The 27,937-nt window shown below is 42.8% G+C and overlaps 1 protein-coding gene across 4 annotated transcripts in view; it reads right to left on the minus strand.

Annotated features, from left to right (window-relative positions):
- GMCL1 (germ cell-less 1, spermatogenesis associated) overlaps positions 1 to 27,937 on the minus strand; it is a 141,754-nt gene that overhangs the window by 81,874 nt on the left and 31,943 nt on the right. For all 4 annotated transcript variants that reach the window (XM_040345877.1, XM_040345878.1, XM_040345879.1 and 1 more), the window contains 4 exons: positions 24,781 to 24,904; positions 15,950 to 16,046; positions 3,735 to 3,832; positions 1,138 to 1,250 (listed from right to left, as the gene is read on the minus strand). In XM_040345877.1, coding sequence (XP_040201811.1) covers positions 1,138 to 1,250; positions 3,735 to 3,832; positions 15,950 to 16,046; positions 24,781 to 24,904 — 432 coding nt within the window. The remainder of the gene's footprint in view (positions 1 to 1,137; positions 1,251 to 3,734; positions 3,833 to 15,949; positions 16,047 to 24,780; positions 24,905 to 27,937) is intronic.

A 27,937-nucleotide genomic window follows, 5' to 3' on the forward strand; every position in this document is an offset into this window, starting at 1 on the left:
GTGCAGTCAAGACCTTGAATCGTACTACCCCAAAATCACGTGCATATGATTATATTCTTGTGGCAGATGTAGTCTACCAGTTGTATCTGCAATTCTGCTTACTTTAATACACACGCACAAGCACTGTCACACACCGTTTTCAGGTTCCAGCAAGAGCCAGGCTCATCTAGGTCGCAGCGCCGTTGCCAGCACAGTTCTCTGCGCTCCTCTGAGTCCTCCGCGCTCCTCTGAGTCCTCCCACCCCTGGCTGTGAGTGATGGGCCAGGACTAACGCGGCTCCTCCGTAGGGGGAGTGCACAGTGAAGCACAGCGTGCTGACAGGGAAGAGAGGTGAACGAATTGTTGTGCCGACACTGCCGAGTGCATGATCGCACTCAGCACACTTACAGACAGTTTTACAGGTACAGGCAGCAACGCTGGCAGGTGTGTATAGAGTGACACCTGCGAGTGCGCTCCCCCCCGCCGCTATCTAGTTAATTTGCGCTGGGGGAACACAACAGCTTTCATATGAATAGCTGTGTGTTCCCCGCCGCGCCTCTCATGTATAGACACTCCCCCTTGCCCGGGCACATTGATAGACAGATCACCCGTCCAATCCTGGGACGGGTGATCTGTCTTTCAAAGTTTCTGGGCAAGGGGGAGTGTCTATACATGAGAGGCGCGGCGGGGAACACACAGCTATTCAAATGAAAGCTGTTGTGTTCCCCCAGCGCAAATTAACTAGATGTCAGCATCGGCGGGGGAGGGGTGACTTGGCTTTGTCTTAGGGGCCTAGGCGGCAGCGGCAGCAGCTCTCCTCCATAAGAGGACTGCTCTGCTCCGCTCTCCGCCCCCTTTTCACCCCCTCTCACCACCCGCACTCCACCCCCTCCCCGACAGCTCTCGGCAAAAAAAAAATAAAAAATATCGGGTCAGGCATCGGGAGCATTTGCGCGAGTACAAGTACTCGCGCAAATGCTCAGTATCGGCCCCGATACCGATACTAGTATCGGTATCGGGACAACCCTAGTTTAAATACATTAGGGATGGAGGCTTGCCATTATTGGTCGTGTCAGGCCACACCCCTCTTTATATTGTCAGTTGAAAACATGCGTTTTTAGAGATGAGAGGTTTACAGAAAATTGATTTTACACCTACTTTTTCTTTACCGAGTCTAACCCGTAGACACCAGCTGCTGTGGAATAGCTACATACAGTTTGTACGCTTATTGTTTCTTTCATGGTTTCACCACACTGCTGAATTAAACCATCCTAAAAGGGAGTGGGAAAAAATAAAAATAATTCAGAAGAGAGAAAATAGGCTCACAGTTACAATATGGGAAATAAAAATACTAAAACTTGCAACCCATTGAGCACTGGGCTCATATTAGAACACTCAATAACATTTATAGATAAAAACTGAACTCCAGGCACAAAAGAGACACTCTCCTCCCCCACCTGAATGCAAACCACTGGGATAAGACCTTCCTTAAAGCGGAGTTCCACCCACATTTTTCACTCCTCACCATGCAGCACCAATGTGCATCCTTTAAAACGAATTGGCAATTTTTTTTTTCTGTTCACTTACCTGATTTATGCCTGTATCCAATTTCAATTCCTCCTTTTAGGGGCCGCAGTGCAGAATTACATTTTTGGCTTTGCATTGGCTCCTGGGAGATCTTGGTCAGCTTGACATGGCACTATTCCGTAACATTTACCATTGGCATCTATGGAAAATCTTGGTTAGCTTGACATGACACTGCTCCAGTGCCATGTCAAGCTGACCAAAATTTCCCATAGAAGCCCATGTTAAATGTTACTGGAGCCGTGCCATGTCAAGCTGACCAAGACTGCACATATCCGCAAGATCGGCAGGTACATGCTGGGTAGTCAGCATGCACAGAACCCAGGAAGAAGGACCTTGCAGCTTCAAATGCCCACACTGGCTATAGTTACGCTGTGCAGGAACTTCACAAAGTAAGAAAACGATGCTGCACAAAATGTTGGGAGGATCATGGCTGCAGATATGAATTATCCCAAGTGGGCTACACTCAGAGGGTGAAGTTGCTCTTTAATTCTATTTTTGATACTTTTAAATTGCCTTTAGAGCAGGATTAGGAATTGGAGGGAGGGGCACTGTTAGAAGTCAATCAAGTGTAATGAACGCACACATGTTGACAAACATGCAGGCTGTCAGAGAGCAGAGAGATTACCTCACCAGTCTGTTGCTGCCCCTTCACTGTCCAATCACAGGCTGTGGGGCCAAGAAGATTACCTATATATGTTTACCTGCAATAGAAATATAACAGGTCACCAGGCTAACTGTACTGTCTAGAAGTTTAAACAAATCTCCAGACTGGATGGACAGAAATGTTAAGTCTTTTGCAGGTAACATAGCTCACATACATGTATTTCATCTGTGTAACTTGCCGTATGCCTGCAACTCAGCTTTAAACCAGGAATGTGAGGATTATTGGCCATACATACAGATTGCGAGTTACAAAGCTATATGCACGGTTCCTTAGGGACAATAGAAGATTATGAAGCAGTGTAATGGCTTCACACATCTCAGCATCATCTGGACATAGTGAAAGGCTGGTGGACTCACAGAATGATAGAACAAAAACAGCATTTATAGGTCCACTATAGAATGGCAGAAACTTAAAGGAGAAGTATGGCCAATGCATTCAATGAATTCGATGCTGCATCCACCTAGGTGAGTGTAAAATAAATTGTAAATTCTGTTTAAAACTGTATTCTATTTTGTATGCTTTGCCTATGTATTGCAGCACTAATAATGTTATGATAACATTTACATTCTTTCAAGTCCCAATTAGAAATTAGCCTGCCTATGTAAGGCCCCTTGTTAAAATAAAGGTACAATTGTAATAATAACGCGATACCTGTGTGATAATGTGTAGAAAAAAACTTAAATTGGACCCAACACACAGTTATGTGGAAAGATGCCGAGTCTGTTCCAAACTGCAGTAATTATTAATTTGGAACCACTGATAAATAGGATAGAAGTCATCTATCTATAACATTTCTAGAACCGTGGGTATGAATGTTTTTAAGATCACGCACTTCTCTTCTAGTCAATGTGTTCAATAATTGTGCCAAATACAACCAGCCCACCCAGTTGTCTGCAAACACGTTGGGTAGACAGTCTTCAGCACATGGCAGTGAAGTCATCATATTGTTCTCTATGGAAAAAAGGGAATGATGCCTCAACGGTAACAAATCAAGTGCAAACTATTTCTGCCATTTGTATTGGTTTAGGTTAGACACACTGTGTGAACACTTAAGCTGTACAATGTGTCCACCCCTTGTATATCCACACAGTCATGACAATTTAAGCTCTGTGGGCATCATATCTAGCACAATGGGCTTCCGCTTAGAATACTGTATGTAGTACCCAATACATGGTAAAGCAGGATAAAGGAGTCTTGCCCACATTTCTTTAGCAAGACAACCTGCATCAGATTTATAAGTAACTTCTAGCATTTTGCTTCATAATATTGAACAGATTACAGAATTGCCATATCATGCTTAGCACATAACCTACAAAGCAGACAAATCAAAGGAACAAATCTTAGAATAATGGGATGAAGGCATCACACTCTTGGATACAAATAGAGCACACACAAGCAGACGTTCTATAGCCAGTAGCTTGCATCGATTAGCATAGCCAGGCAAAATTTAATGTCAATGCCACAGTCTCAGGAGGAAGCAAACATCACAAAGACAAACACTTACCAGCTGGAGCATGCAGGCGGCTGCTAAAATGGCTATGACGCGGCAGGGTTTTAGTAAGACATCATCTCTGTACAAAGAGCCAAATGCCACCTGCAGAGCTGGAAAAACATATTGAGTATAAGGACCTGGAAGACTACAGAGAAGCAATCAAAGAAAATAGTACTTTCTGTACAAGAAAAGTTAGACTAGAATTTAAAGGGTTAGGACTTCCATGAGCAGAGAAGTGATCATAAAAGACTGAAAGCAACAGAATGATCAAACAAAACATACACAAGGAATAAACTGAAGACAACAAAGATTAACTGAAAACAAAGATTATCAATTAGAATGAATATACCGTATATATTCGAGTATAAGCTGAGTTTTTTAGCACTTTTTTTGTGCTAAAAATGCTCCCCCTCAGCTTATACTCGAGTCACCTTTCTGCGCCTGATCTCCCTGACTTTGGGGACCCGGTACCGGCCGGCCTTAGGTCCCCTGGACTTGGCACACATGTAGCCCCGCTCTTCGTCTACAAGTGTGCAAAGTTTGTTGTGCGGGAGACTTTCAAAGACGGGCACCCTTTCTATATACTCCCATGTTAAACGGTCATTTCTAAAGGTGACTTTGGGGACCCGGTACGGGACAGTTGTAGGTCCCCTGGACCCAGAACTTGGCACACATATAGCCCCATTTCTCCTTTACAAGTGTGCAGAGTTTGTTGTCTGGGGGACCTATGGCTGGGGAGCACCGATTTTTAAAAGCCGGGCACCCCTTCCATAGACTCGAATGTTAAACATCAGTCTAGTCATGGACACAGTGAGGCATGGGCACAGTGAGGCATGCAGACGGACACCCTAGGCTTATACTCGAGTCAATACGTTTTCCCAGTTTTTTGTAGTAAAATTGGGTGCCTCGGCTTATATTCGGGTCGGCTTAAACTCGAGTAGATTTTTTTAACCAAAACCGGAGAAACACTATACTGACCAAGATAACTGCAATTTTCCTTAGAACAGAGCACAAGGTAAAAGCTAAAATATTAGTAGCTGTCTGGGAAACAAACTTCAGGGGGGTAGTCACATTAAAAGCATTGCACTGGGGTGTAATAATGCACATGTACAAATGTGTATTATATTATGGCAGCCCATTCATTATTCATAATTGGTGCACCATCACGAACGAAAAAAAAAACAAAAAAAAAACACAACCCATTCTGTTTTTTAAGTGCAGAACACCAAAAAGCACACTATATACAATGTGGTATACGACAGTGCGTTGGGCTTTACTGTAAAATTTGTCGGATAGATATGCATTCTGGCAATGAACAAAATGCGAATGGGCCTTAAATGTTTCCATTGAAATTGACAAGGTTCTGCACATAACCAGACCTTCAAAGGGAAACTTCGGGCAAACAGAAAGATGAATTTAAATAATGTAATTTTGGACAGCTTTAATACATTTTTTTTTAGTCGGCAGAATCATTCTGCTTGTTCCTGCATATTGTTGTCATGTTGGGTCACATCTTTTAGCCTGCACAACTAGATGGAGGGCTAATGTTTAAATCAGTGATAAACAACTTACTAGATTCGACCCTTCCTGACTAATGACGCCACAAAGCAACTTATTCACTCCTTATTTCCCGCAACTCTCTCCTTAATGGCCTACCCCTTCAGTCCAGTGTGAAGTCTGCTGCTAGATCAATACAGCTCACTAACCGATCTGCGCCTGCTGCTCCTCTCTGCCAATCTCTTCACCGGCTTCGCCTACCCGACCGTTTAAAATTCAAAATGCTAACCACAACATACAAGGTCATTCACAACATCACCCCCATCTATATCGCCAACCTCATCTGCAGATATCACCCAAATCGTTTCCTCGGCTCCTCCCAGGACCTCCTGCTCTCTAGCTCTCTTGTTACCTCCACCAATGCTCGCCTTCAGGACTTCTCCAGAGCCTCTCCTATCCTCTGGAACTCCCTGCCCCAGTATGTCTGCTCAGCCCCTCCCCTGTCCACCTTTAGGAAAGCCTACCCCACACCCACCTAACAACTGTCCCCAAGACACCCCTATTAAATCATTTTCCGCAGCCATTACCTTTTGTACCACCACCTCCCTTCCTTTAGAATGTAAGCTCTATGAGCAGGGCCCTCCTATACCTTCTGTATTGAACTGTACTGTCCCCCTATACATTGTAAAGCGCTGCATAAACTGTTGGTGCTATACAAATCGTGAATAATTAATAATAATAATAATAATAAAAATATTATAGGGCGCCTGAAATGCAGCCCTTTGGTAAATAAAAATGTCATGCTACATAACATTTTCAGAGACCGCACACATGCCAAGAGAAAAAGGTCAGACTACAGGCATGCAACAGGAAATGACCAGAGACTGCAAACATGCTGTAGGAGTTGTTGTAAACTGGGGACAAGATTCAGGGGACCATTATAGACTGGAGACACCTCACATGATACTGCTAGAGATTACTTCCTTAACGGCCCCTTTACACACCAATTCTTCCATAATGTGTTGCCTATACACACCCCCTTTAAAAGGACATATGCCACTTTTGAGAAATCTCTCTGCAGGATCCATAACAAAAAAAAAACAGAAGCATAGAAAAAGGAAGAGTGAAAAAACAAAAAACTAAATAATTCTAAATAATGCTTGTATTACACTGGCTTTTAAGTGGTTGTAAACTCTCACACTAGGGGTGTAACGGATCAAAAAACTCACGGATCGGATCGATCCTCGGATCAGGAGTCACGGATCGGATCATTTTCGGATCAGTGCAAAAAAAAAAAAAAAAAAAAAATGTGTGTGTGTGTGTGTGTGTGTAATATATATATTAATATATATTAATAATATATATATAATATATATATATTAATATATATTAATATATATATCGCTCCGGAGCTAGGCCGAAGCCGGGGACTTTCCTAGGCCTAGGCTCCGGAGCGCTCCGCGGATCGCGGGGTGTGCCGATCCGAACGGGGTGGCCCGTTCGGATCACGGATCGGTGACGATCCGTTACACCCCTATCTCACACACAGTCCCACATTTTGTCATGTTACAACCAAAAATTTAAATGTATTTTATTGAATTTTCTGTGATAGACCAACATAAAATTGCACATAATTGTGAGGTGCAAGGAAAAAAAGATTAACTTTTTTTTTTTTTTACAAATATCTGAAAAAAAAAAAAAAAAAAAAAAAGAAGAAGATAGGACATGGCATGCATTTGTATTCAACTAATAGTTGTCATGTGGACAGATTCTCCCACCTGAGCTGTGGCTCTCTGCAGCTCCTCCGGAGTCACCATGCGCCTCTTGGCTGCTTCTCTGATTAATGCTCTCCTTGTTTGGCCTGTCAGTTTAGGTGGACGGTCATGTCTTGGTAGGTTTGCAGTTGTGCCATACTCTTTCCATTTTCAGATGATGGATTGAACAGTGCTCTGTGAGATGTTCAAAGCTGGGGATATTTTTATTTTTATTTATAACCCAACACCACCTTTAAACTTCTGCACAATGTTGACCTGTATGGTGTGTTTCTTGGGCTTCATGATGCCGTTTGTTCACCAAGGTTCTCCAACAAACCTTTGAGGGCTTCACAGAACAGCTGTATCAATACCGATATTAAAACTACACGAGTGGCCTCGATTTACTAAAAAAAGTTAACTTCTGAAGGCAGTTGGTTCCACTCGATTTTAGTTAGGGGTATCACAGTAAAGGGGGCTGAAAACAAATACACACCACACTTTTCAGATATGTATTTATAAAAAATAAATAAAAAATTGAAAGCCATTTATCATTTTCATTCCCCCTTCACAATTATGTGCCACTTTGTGTTGGTCTATCACAGAAAAAATCCCAGTAAAAAACATTTACATTTTTGATTGCAACAAGACAAATTGAGGAAAATTTTAAGGGGTATGGATATATTTTCAAGTCATTGTATACCCAATGAAGTTACCAGCCTCAGATGATACACAGAGCAAATCCTCCTACATATGTTTTATATGTATATCTGCTGTCTTACCACTATCACACTCTTTGGAAAGTGCAGCTCATGATAATCTTTCTTCCTCTTTCAGCAGCACATAGGTGTGGGAAGGGATAGTGAACTCACACTGTGCGAGAGCTGATTGGAGGAAAGGGACACACGCCGCCTCCACAGGCAGAGGAACAAAAAGAAACACGCAGAGCTGTATCCTAATGAGACATGCTTCCTTGCTCATCACCCTCAATGTTCCCCTCCCGACACAAATTTTCAGCTGTTATGTCAAGTAGAGCTGAAACAACTAATCGATTAAATCGACAACTAATCGATGAAATTAATCGATTACAATTTTCATAAATCGATTAATCGGCCAGTAACATAATGGGGTTAAAAAAACTAAAATGATCCCTTTATAGTACAAAAAAGCAAATCTCTACTGTAAATATTACTTTCACTGTCCCACAGTAAAAAAATGAACCCCTTACAGTAGCGATTATTTGCTCTTTTTGTACTTATTTGTTTTTTTAACCCCATTATGTTACTAAACATCTCAGGCCGGGGGTCACAGCTCTGTTTGTTTGGTGCTTTTTGCAGAAACACACTACAGTTTATTAACATGTTTTCCTATGGGACACGTTCACATCCATGATTTTTTTTCAGCTGCTGCGTATTTGGAAAGGGCTAGGACTTTTTAATGCAAAACAGTGCTATTTTTTTTATTTTTTTGTTGTTTCAATATACTTCAATGGAGAAGCTGCAGAAAAGCATGTAATGTGTTTTTACGGCAATTTGTGTTTTGTAATCTGCCCAACAAATTGGCCCAAATTTTTTTTTAAATGCCAATTTATTAATTTAAGGCTATTATCCGATTAATCGAAACAATAAATCGGTCAACTAATCGATTATGAAAATAATCGTTAGTTGCAGCCCTAATCTCAAGTGTCGGAGAGTGTGTCAGAAAGGACTCATGCTGATAACAGAGGAACGGTGCACCAGAGAGAAACAGCACTTAGAGCTTTGGAAAGATATAAATAAACACTACAGATATACGTGCTTAGTTCAACTGTCATGAATGGGGTTTACAACCACTTTGTAAGCACCTAGTTAAGGGATACGCCCACAATTGTTTGCAGAGGCATGGACTGCTACACAATACGTACTAAAGGACTGCACGCACTCTTGTGATCGAGGTTGAACACCAGGGCTTTAAGCAATCTAATGTATAAGGGTCTAGCAAAGGGAATAGCCGCTCCAGGTGGGAACCCAGATGAATATCCTCCGTTGCAGATAACTCAGGTGCAGGCAAAGCAGGAACAAAGATTGTCTCTGGACAGCCGCACTCTGAACACATTGTAGCCCTTTATTAAAAAGGACAGCACTACAAGTCACAGCAAAATAAAATAAAACCTGACTGCCGACGCGTTTCACACTAAAACTAGTGCTTAGTCATTAGTCATTAGTCATTAGTCATAGCTACAATTTGTTCAGAGTGCGGCTGTCCAGAGACAATCTTTGTTCCTGCTTAGCATTTGCCAGTGTTAGATATCCTCCCTCACATGTAATATAACATTAAGAGGGTGTGATCCCATCACATTTTTTATAAAAAAAGTTAAAGTGGTTCTAAAGTGTACATTTTTGACTTAATGCATTCTCTGCATTAAAGAAGTTGTACAGGCAGAAAAAAAAAAAAAACCTGTGTGCAGAAGCTACCCCTTATTTACTTATCTTGTGCCTCATCTCTGTCCAGCAATGTCCCCTCGGCTGTCTAAAACGCTCCCCTTCTGATTGACTGAGACACGGCAGCTCTGCTCAGGTGCCCCCATAGCAAGCAGCTTGCTGTGGGGGGCACTTGACAGGAGGGGAGGGGCCAGGAGCAGTGAAGAGGCACTCGAGAAGTGGAGGATCTGGGCTGCTCTGTGCAAATCCACTGCAATGAAGCGAATTTACACACACACACACACACACCAATTTATTACATACATACACCACATACATGCAAAATTATTCAGCCCCTTTACTTTCAGTGCAGCAAACTCTCCAGAAGTTCAGTGAGGATCTCTGAATGATCCAATGTTGACCTAAATGAGTAATGATGATAAATAGAATCCACCTGTGTGTAATCAAGTCTCCGTATAAATGCATCTGCACTGTGATAGTCTCAGAGGTCCATTTAAAGCGCAGAGAGCATCATGAAGAACAAGGAACACACCAGGCATGTCCGAGATACTGTTGTGGAGAAGTTTAAAGCCGGATTTGGATACAAAAAGATTTCCCAAGCTTTAACCAACCCAAGAAGCGATAATATTGAAATGGGAGTATCAGACCACTGCAAATCTACGAAGACCTGGCCGTCCCTCTAAACTTTCAGCTTATACAAGGAGAAGACTGATCAGAGATGCAGCCAAGAGGCCCATGATCACTCTGGATGAACTGCAGAGATCTACAGCTGAGGTGGGAGACTCTGTCCATAGAACAATCAGTCGTATACTGCACAAATCTGGCCTTTATGGAAGAGTGGCAAGAAGAAAGCCATTTCTTAAAGATATCAATAAAAAGTGTCGTTTAAAGTTTGCCACAAGCCACCTGGGAGACACACCAAACATGTGGAAGAAGGTGCTCTGGTCAGATGAAACCAAAATCGAACTTTTTGGCAACAATGCAAAACGTTATGTTTGGCGTAAAAGCAACACAGCTCATTACCCTGAACACACCATCCCCACTGTGAAACATGGTGGTGGCAGCATCATGGTTTGGGCCTGCTTTTCTTCAGCATGGACAGGGAAGATGGTTAAAATTGATGGGAAGATGGATGGAGCCAAATACAGGACCATTCTGGAAGAAAACCTGATGAAGTCTGCAAAAGACCTGAGACTGGGACGGAGATTTGTCTTCCAACAAGACAATGATCCAAAACATAAAGCAAAATCTACAATGGAATGGTTCACAAATAAACATATCCAGGTGTTAGAATGGCCAAGTCAAAGTCCAGACCTGAATCCAATCGAGAATCTGTGGAAAGAACTGAAAACTGCTGTTCACAAACGCTCTCCATCCAACCTCACTGAGCTCGAGCTGTTTTGCAAGGAGGAATGGGCAAAAATTTTAGTCTCTCGATGTGCAAAACTGATAGAGACATACCCCAAGCGACTTACAGCTGTAATCACAGCAAAAGGTGGCGCTACAAAGTATTAACTTAAGGGGGCTGAATAATTTTGCACGCCCAATTTTTCAGTTTTTTATTTGTTAAAAAAGTTTGAAATTTCCAATAAATTTCGTTCCACTTCATGATTGTGTCCCACTTGTTGTTGATTCTTCAAAAAAAAAAAAAAATACAGTTTTATATCTTTATGTTTGAAGCCTGAAATGTGGCAAAAGGTCGCAAAGTTCAAGGGGCCGAAAACTTTCGCAAGGCACTGTGTGTGTGTATATATATATATATATATATATATATATAAAAAAAAAAAGTTAAGAGGAACTGCAGTCTGCTCACATAAGTTGTAATAAACACATCTTTGCCATTCTGAAGCTTCCCTCCAACCACTGCATATTATTTTAGATATACTTTGATTCTGTACTTGCCAAATATGCTGCAGAAATCTCCCTCCACCGAGTCTGGCTGCAGCCATTTTAACTGCGGGTAGCTGAAGCTGCTGCCTGTTCTTTTCCTGTATTTACATAGAGGCACGCCACCAGCTATGTAGCCCTGCAGCTCTCATTGGCCCTCTTATGATTTATCCCCCTCCCTTCCTGGCCAACTTTCAGAAACGAGAGAGCTGTGCATGATATAAGGCTAGGCTAATGACCAGACAAGAAACAGGAAGAGGGCTGTATAAGGTAGTTATTGGCAGAAAAATTAATTAAAAAAATTACTATCCGAAGTTAAAACAAGGGCAGAAGATTTAATAGATAGAAAGTTGAAAAAAAAAATTATGAAGAGCTTTAAAGTGATACTAAAGTCTTGTTTTTTTCGTTTGAAAATATCAAACATGTCATACTTGCCTGTTCTGTGAAAAAACATTATACAGAACAGTCTGGAGCCTCCTCTTCTCAGGACCCTCGCTGAAGCTCCTGGCCCCTCCTTCCTGTCAAGTTCCCCCCAGCAAGCAGCTTGCTATAGGGGCCCCCCCAAGTCACTGCTCTGTGTCCATTCAGCTGCTGTGTCCCAGTCAAATCAGAAGGCAGGATCCCGGACGGCCGAGACACTCATGCACATCGCTGAACCGAGAGGGGGCTCAGGTAAGTATTAGGGGAGCTGCTGCACACAGAATGCTTTTTATCCAAATGCATAGAATGCATCAAGATGAAAAACCTTCTGCCTTTACAACCACGTTAATTTTTTCCTAGACATAAGGATCAGCTGCGATTTTACACAGGAGGATAAATGACATCTAAAAAACACCACACTAGTGCCATCTATTGACCAATTTCAAAACTGCTTTAAAATGCATTGTCACTTTTGAGTTCCTGTTTCCTTCTTCACATCATAAGTCACTTATCAGAAACAAGCCAATGCATATCAGTGTCGGGATTCCATGCAAGACGTCAAATGTGTAATAATGCCAAACAAACAGATTATGCAACCCAGAGCTGCATTACAATCTGCTGGACTTGGACTACACCACTTCTGCTGCAAGACATTTATCCGTTTCAATATTAGTACTAAAATGTAAGATGTGAATGAAGCTGGCAGTTTTAGAACCAAAGTGTAAAATCGAGTTTCCAGAAATACTGAGATAATCAGAAAATTAGGATATCCGTGTTGAGGGTACAGAAAAAGAAACCACAGGAAGAAAAATCACTGGACAGAAAAAGGACAACTGGTCAAAGGAAGTTTACCATACAAGCACTGTAGAAAGACTATTACTTTTACAACATCTCATGTCATGGTGTTACGGAGCTTTATCTCTTTACAGCTTCATTAAAAACAGACAAAATAATTCTAAACTGCTAGCATGAAGGGAAATCAGGCATTGGATATAGCGTGCTACACCCTGGAGAGCACTACAGCAACCTCGAGATCTTGATTGCATTTTCAGGGAAAAAAAACTTTTAGGCTGGGTTCACACATATGCGAATTGGATGTACTTTGAACAGCATCCAATTTGCGCAAAGTGAAAGAACATTGCTTTCTTTGTGCCTGTTTGCATATGTCCGATGCAGCTGGAGTGCAGTCTGGCTCAGGTGTGAATTCAAGCTAATTGACTTCTATGGGAACGATTCTGCATCGCACATGTCATTCAATTGTGAACAGAAAAATCCTGACCTGATCCGGATGTAAACCCAACCCGATTGTGATAAAAGCGGAGGTTCACCCTAAAACAATTATATACTATTCCATCCAGCATGCTGCCGACATGAACAGTATGCCGTTTTTGTTTTTTTTGCGCTGTACATACCGTTTAATCGTTCGTTCTTTTCAGAATTTAGAGAAATGTCTCTCTTTGATAGAAAACTGGATGACTAAGAGTTATCTTAAACTCAACAGTTCCAAAACAGAACTTCTCCTGTTTCATGCCAGTCGTAAGAGTCAACTGGCAACAACCTGGACACCCCCGCCCATTCTGGGCCAAATCATCACCCCTAGCTCCAAATTCTAAAGTCTCAGGGTCATCTTCGACACCTACATTACAATGGATGCACAAATAGGGTCAGTAGTCAGCGGATCTCACCATCTGTTGCGCCTACTACGCAGACTTATTCCATTTATCCCCAAAGAAGACGTAGCAGTCGTGGTGGGAACAATTGTGAACTCCAGACTGGACTATGCAAATGCCCTTTATCTCGGACTCCCAAAGTACCAAATCTTTCGTCTGCAAGTCGTTCAGAATACGGCCGCCAGACTTGTGACTGGGAAAAAAACAAACATGGGAATCACCTTCGTTGAGAACCCTTCACTGGTTGCCAGTAAAGGACAGAATTACTTTTAAAGCACTCTGTCTGACCCATAAGTGCATCCATGGGAAGGCTCCGCAATATCTTTGCGACAAGATAGAAGCCCACAATTCCAATCGCGTTCTGCGATCCACCGACCAAAATCTGGTCAAGGTACCCAAAGCCAGATACAAGTCCAAAGGAGAAAGAAGGTTTGCTTTCCAAGGTCCCAGACTATGGAACGCTTCACTAACCAGCATTCGGTTGGAGGAAAACCACCTGACCTTCAGAAGACAGATTAAAACTCTGCTCTTTTGATGTCAAGAGAGACAGGAACAACGAGCGCCCAGAGGCGATTTAAGTTTGCATGTGCTGCGCTATATAAGTTTTTCATTCATTCAGAATCCCGCGGGAAATAGGCGTAGATGATTGACGTGCGGCTAAGGCGCATCACGCGTTCCGAAAATAGCCAAACTGGGACTCTGCTATATACGGCGCCTGCGCAGTCAGCTACTAGTCTGTGCGCAGGCGCCGTATAGAGCCAAGTTCCAGTCCGGCTATTTTCGGAACGCGTGACGCGCCTTAGCCGCACGTCAATCATCTACGCCTATTCCCCGCGGGAGTCTGAAAAGAAAAAGAACGATTAAACGGTATGTACAGCGCAAAAAGAAAAAAAAACAGCATACTGTAAATGTCGGCAGTATGCTGGATGGAATGGTATATAATTGTTTTAGGGTGAACCTCCGCTTTAAAAACGGGCCTGAAACACTAAACTACTTCATCAATTAGCTGCAAAAACAGAGCTTCAATTCACACCACATGTGTAAAACAACCAGTCTATGCACCGTCTGCATCGGAGCGATTTCACCTGTCAAATCACAGCCTACTGGGACAATGCCGTTTCCGGCAGTGTTTCTATACTACTTTTGGCAACTTCGAAGGGCCGATATCAATAGACATTTGTGCATAAACCCACACAGAAGTCTTATAAATCGCCCCCAAACTTGCACTGAAATGCAGGTTTGAAATCATGCGAGTTTAGCAGAACTCGCATGATTTCAAACCCGCCCTTAGGCTGCTTTCACACACTTTTAGCAGCGCATTACCGTTGTTTTTTGTGGCGCTTTTCAGACGCTAATCGGCCAAAAAAGGATTAAAAAGTGCCCGCAAAGTGCCGCTACAGCAGCGGTTCGACGGTGCTGCCCATTGATTTCAATGGGCAGGGGCGCTTTAGGAGCGGTGAGTTCACTGCAAGGAAGCTGCTGGCAGGACTTTTTCTGATGCCCTGCCAGCGCACCCCTACAGTGTAAAAGTCCTCGGGCTATAGCGCCTGCAAAGTGCCTCAGTGTGAACGAGTGCTTAGCGCCTAAAGCCATGCGCATGTGTCTTCTTCCAGGTTTTTCCTGACGCTATGCAAGGTGTGCAGCAGTGCATATAGCACACCTAGGTGCACTTTTTATATACACCTTTTAGGACAAGTAAAGAGATATCAGAAGAGACTCTAAATATAATGCATGCACAAAAAAGTAGAGCCGGTGATCTGCCGATATGGTTCCGGCTATCGTGAAAGTTCCTGCGCAGGCGCAATCTGATCTACCGATATGGTTCCGGCTAACGAGAAAGTTCCTTTAAGGACTGCGCAGGCGCAAACTTGCCGAAGGAAATCTCCGAACCTCGGCCGGCATCCAGGGCGACGTGGATTTCGAGGAAAGTGGCCAGTCGGCCTCACTTCGCTCGGACGGCTTTTTTTAACATCCTCCAATCCACGGGGATGTTAAAGAATGAGCCTGGATGCCGGGCGAGGTTCGGAGATTTCTGTTGGCAAGTTTGCGCCTGCGCAGTCCTTGAAGGAACTTTCCCGTTAGGGGAACCTTAAGGACAAGTCACCGGCAACTCCCAAGTCCATGCAAGTTACTTTATTTTTACATAACCGTGAGCATTAAACTGTGGCTGCGATTAAGGCTTTCTGCTGAAACACGTAGGCCCTTGTTTTATGCTCAAATAAAAGTAACTTGCAGGGGCTTAAAAGTAGCCGGATTTACTTTTTGAACTTTTTTTGTTAAACACTATTGATTGATGCTTGGAGGACATCTGAGCCAAAATCACCCATCCTGTGTATTCCAGTACAGGCTTGCATACGGATTCTACTGTTCTGAGTGCTGCACCTGCCTCACATTTCCTAAATGGAATACATATTGTGGCTCTGCAGGAAGACAATACATTGGTATGAAGCTACAATTCTTATGGCTTAGTACACCACATAGAAACTTCAGTAAAGTGGGTAAAACAGTGATAGACATTTTTTAAATGAAGTATAAAACAAAATAGTTTTTAAAGTATATTTTTACATTTCCAAGCTTCTTACCTTCTGTATCAATATTGTGATCCGGAATCTCCAGTTCTATCACATTCATGCGCGACTCTTTCCAGGAACCACAGAACATACTGGAAAAGTATCCAGACTGCCCAAGGGAAGAAAAAAAATCAATATATTACATTACAACTGCTATAATAAATCAAAATGTTATTCCTAAAAAATAAGGCATAACTCACTCTAACCAAAACTGGCCCCCAGAGGCTTTTAAGGTTTTTGTGGAACTTTTACAGAGATTTACCACCCTCCTCCCCTTTGAGACACCCTGTCAAAACACAGAAAGTGGCAAATTAAAAGTGGAAACAAATATGTACATGGTTGTACAATGCACAGCTTTACATCCACTGTACACTTACAGAATGGGTAGGAAGGGCAACCGAGAAGGCAAAAAGGAATAAGGTATTAAAAGCAGTACTCCAGTACCACACTGAAACTGCCAACTCCCATTTCACTGCATGTGGTCAGCTTCTTTTGGTGTACATTGGAAGCTGTAATAAGTCAGATAAAGCACTCCTCATTTCCTGCCTGGAAGACATCAATCATCACCCAGATCTTTCCTCCCCAGCTTGACTGCATTTCAGGTTTTAATCTTGGGGGCTCAGTATCACATGGGAGTTATCTAGAGCAGTCTTCATGCCAATGCAACGTGCCTAGAAATACCCACATCCCCTTTTATTTTAAAAATGCTAAAATTACTTAATGAAGAGAAGATTCTTCATTGTATTAAAAAGTACCAATTCTAACGGCTTCAATTTCTTACAGCTACATACAAGACTTTTCCATCAACTGAGCTACCAAAGAAAAAATTAGACAGACAATTAGCTTTTGTATTTTGCCCGGAGTCCCTCTTTAACTGGGCATGTGGAAGCGAAGAGCAAAGTCTGTCTTTATTGACTAGCCTGTAAAAACAAGACCATTACACCCTCGGGACCTGAGAATTTCTTCACAATACATCCATCAGGTGTTCACTGTGGATAACCTTATGTATCTTTTCTTATCAGTACAATCAGAAGGCAATTCCCGTTATCGAAATCTGCCAGCTGCATTTGAGAAAAAAAAAAAAAAGGCACCTTGACCACGACAACAAAGCCCAGCTTTCATCTGCCAGTTCCAGACATCATCACTAGGCTGGGGGAAGCAAGAAATAGCTACATATAAATTCTCTTAACCCTTTGGAATGATTGGACTGAGGATAAGCGTGTAATAAATAATAATTAAAAAAAAAAAAACGTACCGTGTTCTATCTACAAAGACACATTGTACAAGGTTTAAATCATGGATTTATAGAAAAAAACTTTCATGGCCAAAATATCCAGGGCATCAAAAAAATCTATTTTGCATATAGTACCAATTACCCATTAGGTTTTCGCAATGCTTGTGCAGGGCCTTGAAGTTTCTTCCCTATATAAAAAGTTAAAGCCTACCTCCAAATGCCTTAATTGGTATACTTTCAGATGCCTTAAGATTTTTGTATGTCTGGCCTTTACAGTATTCATTTACACTACCACTGTCTCTTCTGTGTAGCTTCAGGCTCTCTCTCAACAAAGTGGGAGGGGATGAAAAGGTCAGGCTTACACTGAATACAGTGAAAAAAATAAAAATAAAATCCCCCATCCATACATTTAGGGTGGTTGCGATAGATGTGGCTTACCTCTAGATTATAATACTATGGCAAAAGCCCAAAAAAAAAAAGTGTTAGAGTGACTTTATAATTATCCATCAGCTGCTGTACATGTACATACACTATACTGCCTTTTATAAACACATATGAACTTGAATGGCATCCCAGTCTTCGTCCGTAGGGTTCAATATTGAGTTGGCCCACCCCTTGCAGCTATAACAGCTTCAACCCTTCTGGGAAGGCTGTGCACAAGGTTTAGGAGCGAGTCTATGGGAAATATTTGACCATTCTTCCAGCAGCGCATTTATGAGGTCAGGCACTGATGTTGGACGAGAAGGCCTGGTTCGCACGCTACACTCTGATTCCAAAGGTGTTCCGTCAGGTTGAGGTCAGGACTTTGTACAGGCCAGTCAAGTTCCTCCACCCCATAACTCGCTCATCCATGTCTTTATGCACCTTCCTTTGTGCACAGTCATGTTGTAACAGCCAGGGCTCATTCCCAAACTGTTCCCACAAAGTTAGGAGCATGAAATTGTCCAAAGAGTCTTGGTATGCTGAGGTCTTAAAAATTTCCGTGGGCGTAATTCCGCATCTCTCTCTCCACGGCTTCTCGGCTCTTCATTGGATAGATGCTGGTCTAGGCTATAAGAAGATTGCCAAGACCCCGAAACTGAGCTACCAAGAAAATACAGCAGTTTAACAGGACAGGATCCACTCAGAAGAGGCCTTGCCATGGTCGACTAAGAAGTTGTGTGCACAGAGTCATATGCAGAGGTTGTCTTTGGGAAATGGATGTACAAGTGCTCTGCCAGCATTGCTGCAGTTATTAAAAGGGGTGGGAAGGGAGGTGTCAGCCTGTCAGTGCTGAGACCATACACCACACACTGCATCAAATTAGTCTGCATGGCTGTCATTCCAGAAGGAAGCCTCTTCAAAAAGATGATGCACAAAAAAGCCTGCAAACAGTTTGCCGACGACAAGCAGACTAAGAACATGGATTACTGGAACCATGTCCTGTGGTCTGACGAGACCAATATAAATTTATTTGGTTCAGATGATGTCAAGCGTGTGGCGGCAACCAGGTGAGGAGTACAAAGGCAAGTATGTCTTGCCTACAGTCAAGCATTATGGTGGGAGTGTCATGGTCTGACGCTGCATGAGTGCTGCCAGCACTGGGGAGCTACAGTTCATTGAGGGAACCATGAATGCCAACATGTACTGTGACCTACTGAAGCCGAGCAAGATTCCCTTCCTTCAGAGAGTGGGCCGCAGGGCAGTATTCCAACATAACGACCCCAAAAATCTCCAAGATGACCACTCCCTTACTAAAGAAGCTGAGGGTAAAAGGTGGTGGTCTGGTCAAGAATGTCTCCAGACCTGAACCCTATTGAGCATCTGTCGGGCATCGGAAAGTGGAGGAGCGCAAGGTCTCCAACATCCACCAGCTCTGTGATGTCGTTGTGGAAGAGGACTCCAGTGGCAATCTGTGAAGCTCCATGCCCAAGGTTAAGGCAGTGCTGGAAAATAATGGTGGCCACACAATATTTAAACTTTGGGCCAAAATTTATATATATTTTATATACACACACACACACACACTATAAAAAAAGGTCAACACACCCCTGTTGAAACATACAAAAGTTGTCATGTCTACAAACTACGGGTTCGATTTTAGATTTGTGTTATTGCTTTAATAAGATTGCCACATTGCGACAGACAAATTTGACCCCAAATTACACTTTTTGGGGGTACAGTGACATTGTTAAATTGATCAGTGCTGTAAAAATGCACAGATCAATGCAACAAAAATACACTGGCAGGGAAGGGGTTAAAACTATGGGGGGGATCAAGGGGTTAAAAATGTTTCCTCAGTGTGTTTTAACTGTAGTGGGGGGGGGCTTACTGAAACACGACAGAGATCACAGTTCCCCAATCACTGGAAACAGTAGATCCCTGCCATGTCACTAGGCAGAACAGGGAAATGCAGTTCCCCGTTCTTCCTCTCCTTGCTGCAATTGCGGGCCGCCGGTGGACAGGGATTCCGCTAGGCACGCTCCCGCTATCCTGCTTTTACAGACTGGAGGTACGTAATTTCGTGCAGGAGAGCCGACCTGCTGCAGTATATCTGCGTGAGCAGGTCGGCAACTGGTTAATATGACCTATAAACTGTACAACTCAAATCAGCAAAACAAAACTAAAACTAAGAAAAAAAAAAAGTAATAATAATAATAATAATAATAATAATAATAATAATAATGTGGCTGCACAAGTGTGCACACCGTCTTAAAAAAATGGGGATGTAGCCGTGTTCAGAATTAAGGATTCACATGCAAACTCATGTTAAACAGGAGTCAGTACACACCTATCATTTAAAGTTAACCCCAAATTAAAGTTCAGCTGTTCTAGTAGGTCTTTCCTGACATTATCTTAGTCGCATTCTACAGCAAAAGCCATGGTCCGCAGAGAGCTTCCAAAGCATTAGCTGGATCTCTAAATTAAAGGGTATCAGTCAGGAGAAGGGTATAAAAGAATTCCCAAGGCATTAGATATATCATGGAACACAGCAAAGACAGTCATCAAGTGGAGAAAATATGGCACAACTGAAATTAAAAACTGGACATCCCTCAAATTGATGAAAAGACGAGAAAAAAAAAGGGGGGGGTGTCAGGGAGGCTGCCAAGCATGCGCAGTGGTTATCCTAGGCTAAAGGCCCGGCAGCCGCCGGACTATGCTGAAAAGAAGCTTCCCGCGCACATGCGCGGGAGTGACGACATTGCCAATCACAGCGCTGGAGCGGCGATACCCGGAAGACACGCCGAGGCAAGATGACATCTTCCTCGCCGTGGACCAGGTAAGTTCCCCACACCTCGTTCCAAGGCAAGTATTTCATAATGAGCTAGTATGCAGTGCATACTAGCTCATTATGGCTTTTGCTTTTCAGGTATATAAAAAAAAAACAGCAGCGGGTTTACTACTGCTTTAAGTGTGCACACGTATGCAACCATGTTATTGTTTAGGTTTTTTTTTTTTTTACTTCCCTCCATCTAAAAGACTTTAGTTTGTTGTTCAACCGAGTTGTACAGTTTATAGGTCACATTAGAAAAAAGGTGGGAAAAGTTCTGAAATTAACTAAAATGATGTTACATCACAGAAACCTGTCATTTAAACAGGGGTATTACACTGGAAAGCACAATTCCTACATAAAACGATCTTTTCACTGACATTAGAATTTTTTCCAGGGGATCACTATAAAAGCAGTTTCACTTCTGGTGCTACACAATGTGGAATTCATCTGTTTATGTGTATTTTTTCTATTTTGAGGATTGTTTGATTTATGCATTTTTTGTATCTACAAGTAGCCCCATTTGTAGCACGGCACTAAATATTTTTCATATATTTATTGTGATTTGTTGGTGAATTAACCTGGAGCGTTCAGCAGGTGTGCATTTAGATTGAATAAAGTGCATTACTGCAAAGCCCATTTATAGCTAGTGTTAGGTTTAATTTTTTTTATTTATTTACTTTTTAAATATAAAAAAGGTTTAATTTTATTTATTTATTTTTTAAATATAAAAAAGGGAAACCCAACACTACTTTTCATGCTTTACTTTTATTTCAGCTGACTGGCCAATAGAGGGTGCCAGTTCTCTGTTTTAGAACGATATTTTAGCAACACAGTCAAGAGACTGTCCGTGCCATAACCAGCTGAGGACATTTATCACCAACTCATTCTGGTATTTGAACCCATCACCAGAAGTAGTGAGAAAACACAGACAGCAATAAACTAGTAGGTTTTAAAACACAAATCCACTCCCAATACTATCCATCTATACATACATAGTTGTGCTCATAAGTTTACATACCCTGGCCGAATTTATGATTTCTTCCATTTCTGCCATTTTTCAGAGAATATGAATGATTAAAAACAAAAACTTTTTGTCCATTAATGGTTAGTGTTTGGCTAAAGCCAAAATTATCAACCGTGTTTACTCTTTTTATATCATAATGGCAACAGAAACTACTAGGATTGTCCCGATACCGATACTAGTATCGGTACTGATACCGAGCATTTGCGCGAATACTTGTACTCGCGCAAATGCTGCCGATGCCTGACCCGATACTTCTCTATTGCAATTTGCAAGAGAGCGGCGGGGCGGCGGAGAGCGGCCGGAGAGTGGGCGGGGGGCGGAGAGCAGTCCTTAGGCGGCTAATAAGTGGCTGTAATACGTTCTTACTGTTCTTCATCACGTCGCGCTGTTCCCGGTGGCCCCTCCCCTCCCCTCTTCTCCTCTCATTGTATGCGTGTGACATCATCTGAGGTGGAGGAGAGGAGATGAGCGGAGGGGCCGCCGGGAACAGCGCGACATGATAAAGAACAGTAAGAACTTATTACAGGCTTATTACAGATGTCAGCCGCTTCCTGCGCTACTCTGCAATTAATAGGAAACTGAAACAAAACTGTGCCCTGCCGTGCCCAGTGCACTGATGTGCCCCATGCCCTGATGTGCCCAGTACCCCACTGTGCCCAAGTACCCTGATGTGCCCAGTGCCCCGCTGTGCCCATTGCCCCGCGCCCCACAGTGCCCAGTACCCCGCAGTGCCCAGTACCCCGCAGTGCCCTGATGTTCCCAGTACCCTGATGTGCACCATACCCTGTGCCCAAGTACCCCGCTGTGCCCAGTACCCTGTACCCCGCTGTGCCCTGATGTGCCCAGTACCCTGATGTGCCCCATACCCTGTGCCCAGTACCCTGATTTGCCCCATACCCTGTGCCCAGTACCCTGACCACCAATTTAAGAGGTATCTTTGCCACTGACCACCAATGTAAGAGACATTCTTAAATTTGAAAACTGTCACTAAAAAAAAAAAAGAAGTATCGGTATTCGGTATCGGCGAGTACATGAAAAAAGTATCGGTACTTGTACTCGGTCCTAAAAAAGTGGTATAGGGACAACCTTAGAAACCACTAGGGATGTCCCGATACCGATACTGGTATCGGTACCGATACCGATCATTTCCCCCGAGTACTTGTAGTCAGGGAAATGCTCCGATGCTTTACCAGATACCTGGGCAGTCAGGGTGATCGGTGCGGCAGGGGAGTTGCAAGCACTGATCTTCCCCCTTTTCAGCTGCTTTAGTTAAAGTTATACAGCGGTGATCGGTGCTTGTAACTCCCCCCCCAAAGCCGCACCGATCACTGCTGACTGTCCCTCCGTGCTGCTCCACCCCCTCGATCTGTCAGGATGGAGAGTGGAGGTAGGAGCCGCCAAATCTGGCTCCTACCTTTTCCGAATGAACAGAGTCCGTGATCACTGACTGTCCATTCACACAACTAAGCATCGTAACCTGTGTTTACGATGCTTCAGTTTATGAATGGAGAGGAGCTTCTCTCCATATATTTTAGCTGAGCCTGCAGAGAAAGGGACTGGGGAATCTGTGTCCTTCGTCCCTTTCTCTGTCTCAAAGGGGAGATGTCAGGGATCTGTTAAGACCCCTGATATCTCACCAAAGACCCCCCCCCCCCCCCCCCCCAACAGAGCTGATAAAAAAAAAAAAATCATCAGTAAAAGCTTGAAGTCTTTTGTGGCATTTGTGGATGAGGCTCTGTAAAGCTGCCCATTCCTCTTGGCAAAAAGCCTCCAGTTCCTGTAAATCCTTGGGCTGTCTTGCATGAACTGCACATTTGAGATCTCCCCAGAGTGGCTCAATGATATTGAGGTCAGGAGACCGAGATGGCCCCTCTAGAACCTTCACTTTATTCTGCTGTACCCAATAACAGGTTGACTTGGCCTTGTGTTTTGGATCATCATCATGTTGGAATGTCCGAGTACATCCCATGCGCAGCTTCCTGGCTGATAAATGCAAATGTTCCTCCAGTGTTTAATAACATACTGCATTCATCTTGCCATCAATTTTGACCAAATTTCCTGTGCCTTTGTAGCTCACATATCCCCAAAACATCAGCGATCCCACCTACGTACCTTTCATCATAGGCCTTGTGGTCTCTTCTCCAAATGTAGTGTTTATGGTTGTGGCCAAAAAGCGCAATTTTGCTTGCTTACTGGGCACTTTTACCCCCTTCCTGCCCAGGTAAATTTTCAGCTTTCAGCGCTGTCACTTTGAATGACAATTGCGCAGTCATGCTACACTGTACTGATATGAAATTGTTATTTTTTTTCCACACAAAGCTTTTAGTGGTATTTAAATCACCACTGGGTTTATTTTTTGCTAAACAAATTTTGAAAAAAGTACAAACCAAACTGTTGTACAATTTTGTAAAAACGGGCATTTTTTCTTTTTCACTGATAAGGCGGCACTGGTGGGCACCGATGGGACTGCACGGATAATCAGCGCCACGATTATCAGTGTAGATGCCCCTTTAACACGAGCCAGTTATTGTCGCTCTTCTCCCTCCTCACGCTGTCAGCGTAAGGAAAGGAAAGCCAATAACTGGCTTGTGTTTACATCATGAGCAGCTGTTATTGGACACAGCTAATTACGTGGTAAAAAGGGCCACCGATTGGCCCCTTATCTCGATCTGTCATCAGCCAAGTCTAAAGGACTCAGTGATCACAGAGCGCACAACAGGGGGTGGGCAGGCAGCGCGATCACAGGAGGATGCCCATGGATGCTCTCCCGGCAAAGTAAGCCCACCCTGTAGCCATCTTTCAGCTTTAGCGCAGGCGGGAAGGGAGTTAAAGTCCCAGCAATATACATAGATCATCATGGATGAGGGCCCTGGCAGCTGATATTCTCTTCCACCGCCAGGTGCCCCAGGATGAGGATGGGCCCTTGCCAACCTTGCCTACAATGCAGGATTGCTGGTCCTGCATTGAAAGCAAAGATGTGAAGAGCTGCGACCTGCCAGGCAGCAAACTAAAGCAGCTTCAGGGGACCAGTTGCACAAAGAAAGGAAAGCCTGCAGAAGTGAGGAATAAAAGTGAACCTACTTATTTAATATCCCTCCTAGTCAAATGCATTTAACCCATTTGGTGCTGCTTAAATGAGCATCACAAAAGGCATCAGTTCTGCTTCTCACTCTGCATTTTAACAGTATACTGTAGAACTATGCAATCAACATGTATATGAGAGGGGCAATAAAAAAAAATAAAAAAACACAAACACACACACACACACACTTAAAATTTCCATATATTCAATGAACAGCATAGAACTTGTCTGGCAGCGTCAATTCTTTTACCTGACAGAGGTAGATTTTGTGCAGGTTCCATTCATTTCCAAGTGCGCATATCTTAATATCACTGTTCTCACCATTCAAGAAGAGGGTCTGGTAAATATATTTTGATGTACTTTTCAGCTTCTTTCTGCAGGATAAAAAAAAAAAAAAAAGTATTCCCTTTAGGACAAATAAAGTTGGCAGTCAGGCACATTTAACTTGCTTCTCAAAAGCATTAACTTACAGTGAACAACGCAGATATGCAAACTACAATAAGATGGTGCATTATGCATTGGTGACAGCATTTCATACTATTCAAATCGCACAACCAGTAATTCTGTTCACCATTAACCACTTGAAGTCCAGACACCTTCAAACCCCTCCAGTCCAAGCCATTTTCAGCAGTGTCACACTTTAAAATGACAATTACTCGGTCATGCAATACTGTATCCAAAAGGTTTTTTTCTTTTGCTTTCTTTGCATTGTTTAAATGCATCACTGGGTGTGTTTTTTTTTTTTTTTGCTATATAAAAATGTTTTGGTTTTAGATTTTTGCAAATAATCTTTCTTCATAAAATGTTAGTCAAAATATACAGTATTCTGCTATATTTCTTTGGTAAAAAATAACCCAAATCAGTGAATATTATTTAGTCTGTGTGAAAGTCTACAATTTATGGTATATATCTGAAAATTGAACAATCCTCATGTACTGACTGCCTAATTTCTTGAGGCCCTAAAATACAGGGGAAAAAAAAAAACTTCCAAATGACCCCTTTTTTTAAGTACACAGTCCATTTAATAAGAGGACTGGTGAGATTTTTGAAGTTGTAATTTTTTGGGGAAATTGAAGAAATTAAAAAAAAACGTGTATTTTTCACAAAGTTGTAATTTTACACACAGCATTGGCATACTTACAATTACACCCCAAAACACATTCTGCTAGATCTTCCGAGTATGGGGATGCCACTTGTGCGAGACCTCAGCCTAGATCAGTGGTCTCCAAACTGTGGACTGGGGGCCAGATGTGGCCCTTTGCTTGCTTTTGTCTGGCCCTTGGGGCAATATTTCCCGGCACGCTATTCCTCCTCCCAACACCAATGATGGGGCACTAGTACTCTTGCTGACACCAACGATGAGCATTAATCCTCCCCCTAATACCAAAGACAGGGAACAGTTTGGTCACTGGGAGTAGAAAATGTACTTGATGTCAGTTGTAGCAAAGTCCAGCCACCCTAAAAAGTGTTAACAACTAGGAATGGGCGAACGGTTTGGCCCGAGCATAAGTTTGGGGAACACTGAACAATATGCCGAGTTCAGGGGAAAATTCGAAAGTCGCTGAACACCATTAAAGTCTATGGGACACCAACCAATGGACCTACCCCCCCCCCAGTCCATTACCAGGCCCTTTGGGTCTGGTATGAATATTAAGGGAAACCCTGAACCAAAAAAAAAAAAAAAAGCGTGGGGGTCCCCCCAAATTCGATACCAGGCCCTTCATGTCTGGTATGGATATTAAGGGGAACCCTGTGCCAAAAAATAAATAACGGCATAGGGGTCCCCCTCAAAATCCATACCAGACCCTTCAGGTCTGGGAAAAGGGAGTAGCCTCTCCAGGTGGGAGCCTAGATGAATATCCTCCGTTGCAGACAACTCAGGTGCAGGCAATGCACTTAGCAAAGCAGGAACAAAAATTGTTTCTGGACAGCCGCACACTGAAAAAATGTTGTAGCCTTTATTAAAAGAAGGACAGCACTACAAATCACAGCAACATAAAATAAAACCCAACTGCTGACGCGTTTCGCACTGAAACTAGTGCTTAGTCTGGTATAGATTTTAAGGGGAACCCCACGGTAATTTAAAAAAAATAATGGCATAGGGTTCCCCCCCCCAAAAAAATCCATACCAGATCCTTATCCAAACACAGAACCTTGCAAGCCGCAGGAAAAGGGGGGGGAGAGAGAGCGTAGGCCATGTGGCTCATCCCCCCCTCTTTTCCTGTGGCCTGCCAGGTTTCGCTGTATTCAGATTAAGGGTCTTGTATGGATATGGGAGGGGGGGGGCAACCACGCCATTTCTTTTTTTTATTTTGCCACAGGGTTTCCCTTAAAATCCATACCAGAACTGAAGGGTCTGGTATGGATTTTGAGGGGGACCCCTATGCCATTTTTTTTTATTTTGGTTCGGGGTTTCCCTTAATATTCACACCAGACCCAAAGGGCCTGGTAATAAACTGGGGGGGGGGGGGGAACCCATGCCGTTTTTTTTCAATTACTTATCTGTATTGCTGGGACCCGACAATTCATTATAGCCGTGAGTAGTCTTAAATGACTTTTTTCCTTTAGAAATGTCATTTTGTGCAGGGACTGTTCTAAACACGGGAAACATGCGCTACTTTGCAGGCATACTATAGACACCCCCAGGTACGCAATTTAAAAAGGCATATTTCACTTTTATTGTTTCACTTTAAGCATTATTAAAATAATTTCTCTCAAAAAAACTGCAGTTTTTAAAACTTTTTTGCATTGATACATGTCCTCTCCAAACACTTTTTATGACAATACTATGCATATAAAGCCTTTAAAATTAACACCTTTGATTTTTCACATTCATGTCCCATAGACTTTAAACTGTGTTCGAACAAATGTTTTAGCTGTTCGCATGTTCTGCTGCGAACTGTACCGGGGGGTGTTTGGTTCATCCCCATTAACAACATTAAAACTAGCCCTTTGTTTAGAAAGATTGGAGACCCCTGACCTAGATGCACAGAGAGGCCCAAAATTCAAGACGCACCTTCAGATATTCCAGAAGCATCAATTAAGCATCCAATTTTTGTAAACTTAAGATATTTCTCTCATACAGTATGGGTATACTGAGAATTACACCCAAAACACATTCTGCTACTCCTGAGCATAGCGATACCACCCAACACATTTTCAGTGTTTGGACTAATTATGTACCCGACATTGTATCTTGTGCATCACACAAATTAACCAATTGTGTCAAAACAATTTACTGTAATGGTCGCCTTTATAAGTGATCAGGGAATATAGCTTAGTGTATTATCACATATAGCAGTCCCTATAGGCCAAGGAAGCCTAACCTATTGATACATGGCCAGGAAGTACAGGAGGCTGAAGAAAGTCAGAACAAGCGAGTTTCTGTGGTCCCCCCCCATTACCTT

The sequence above is a fragment of the Rana temporaria genome, chromosome 3 (genome assembly GCF_905171775.1).
Source record: "Rana temporaria chromosome 3, aRanTem1.1, whole genome shotgun sequence".
Lineage (NCBI taxonomy): Eukaryota > Metazoa > Chordata > Amphibia > Anura > Ranidae > Rana > Rana temporaria.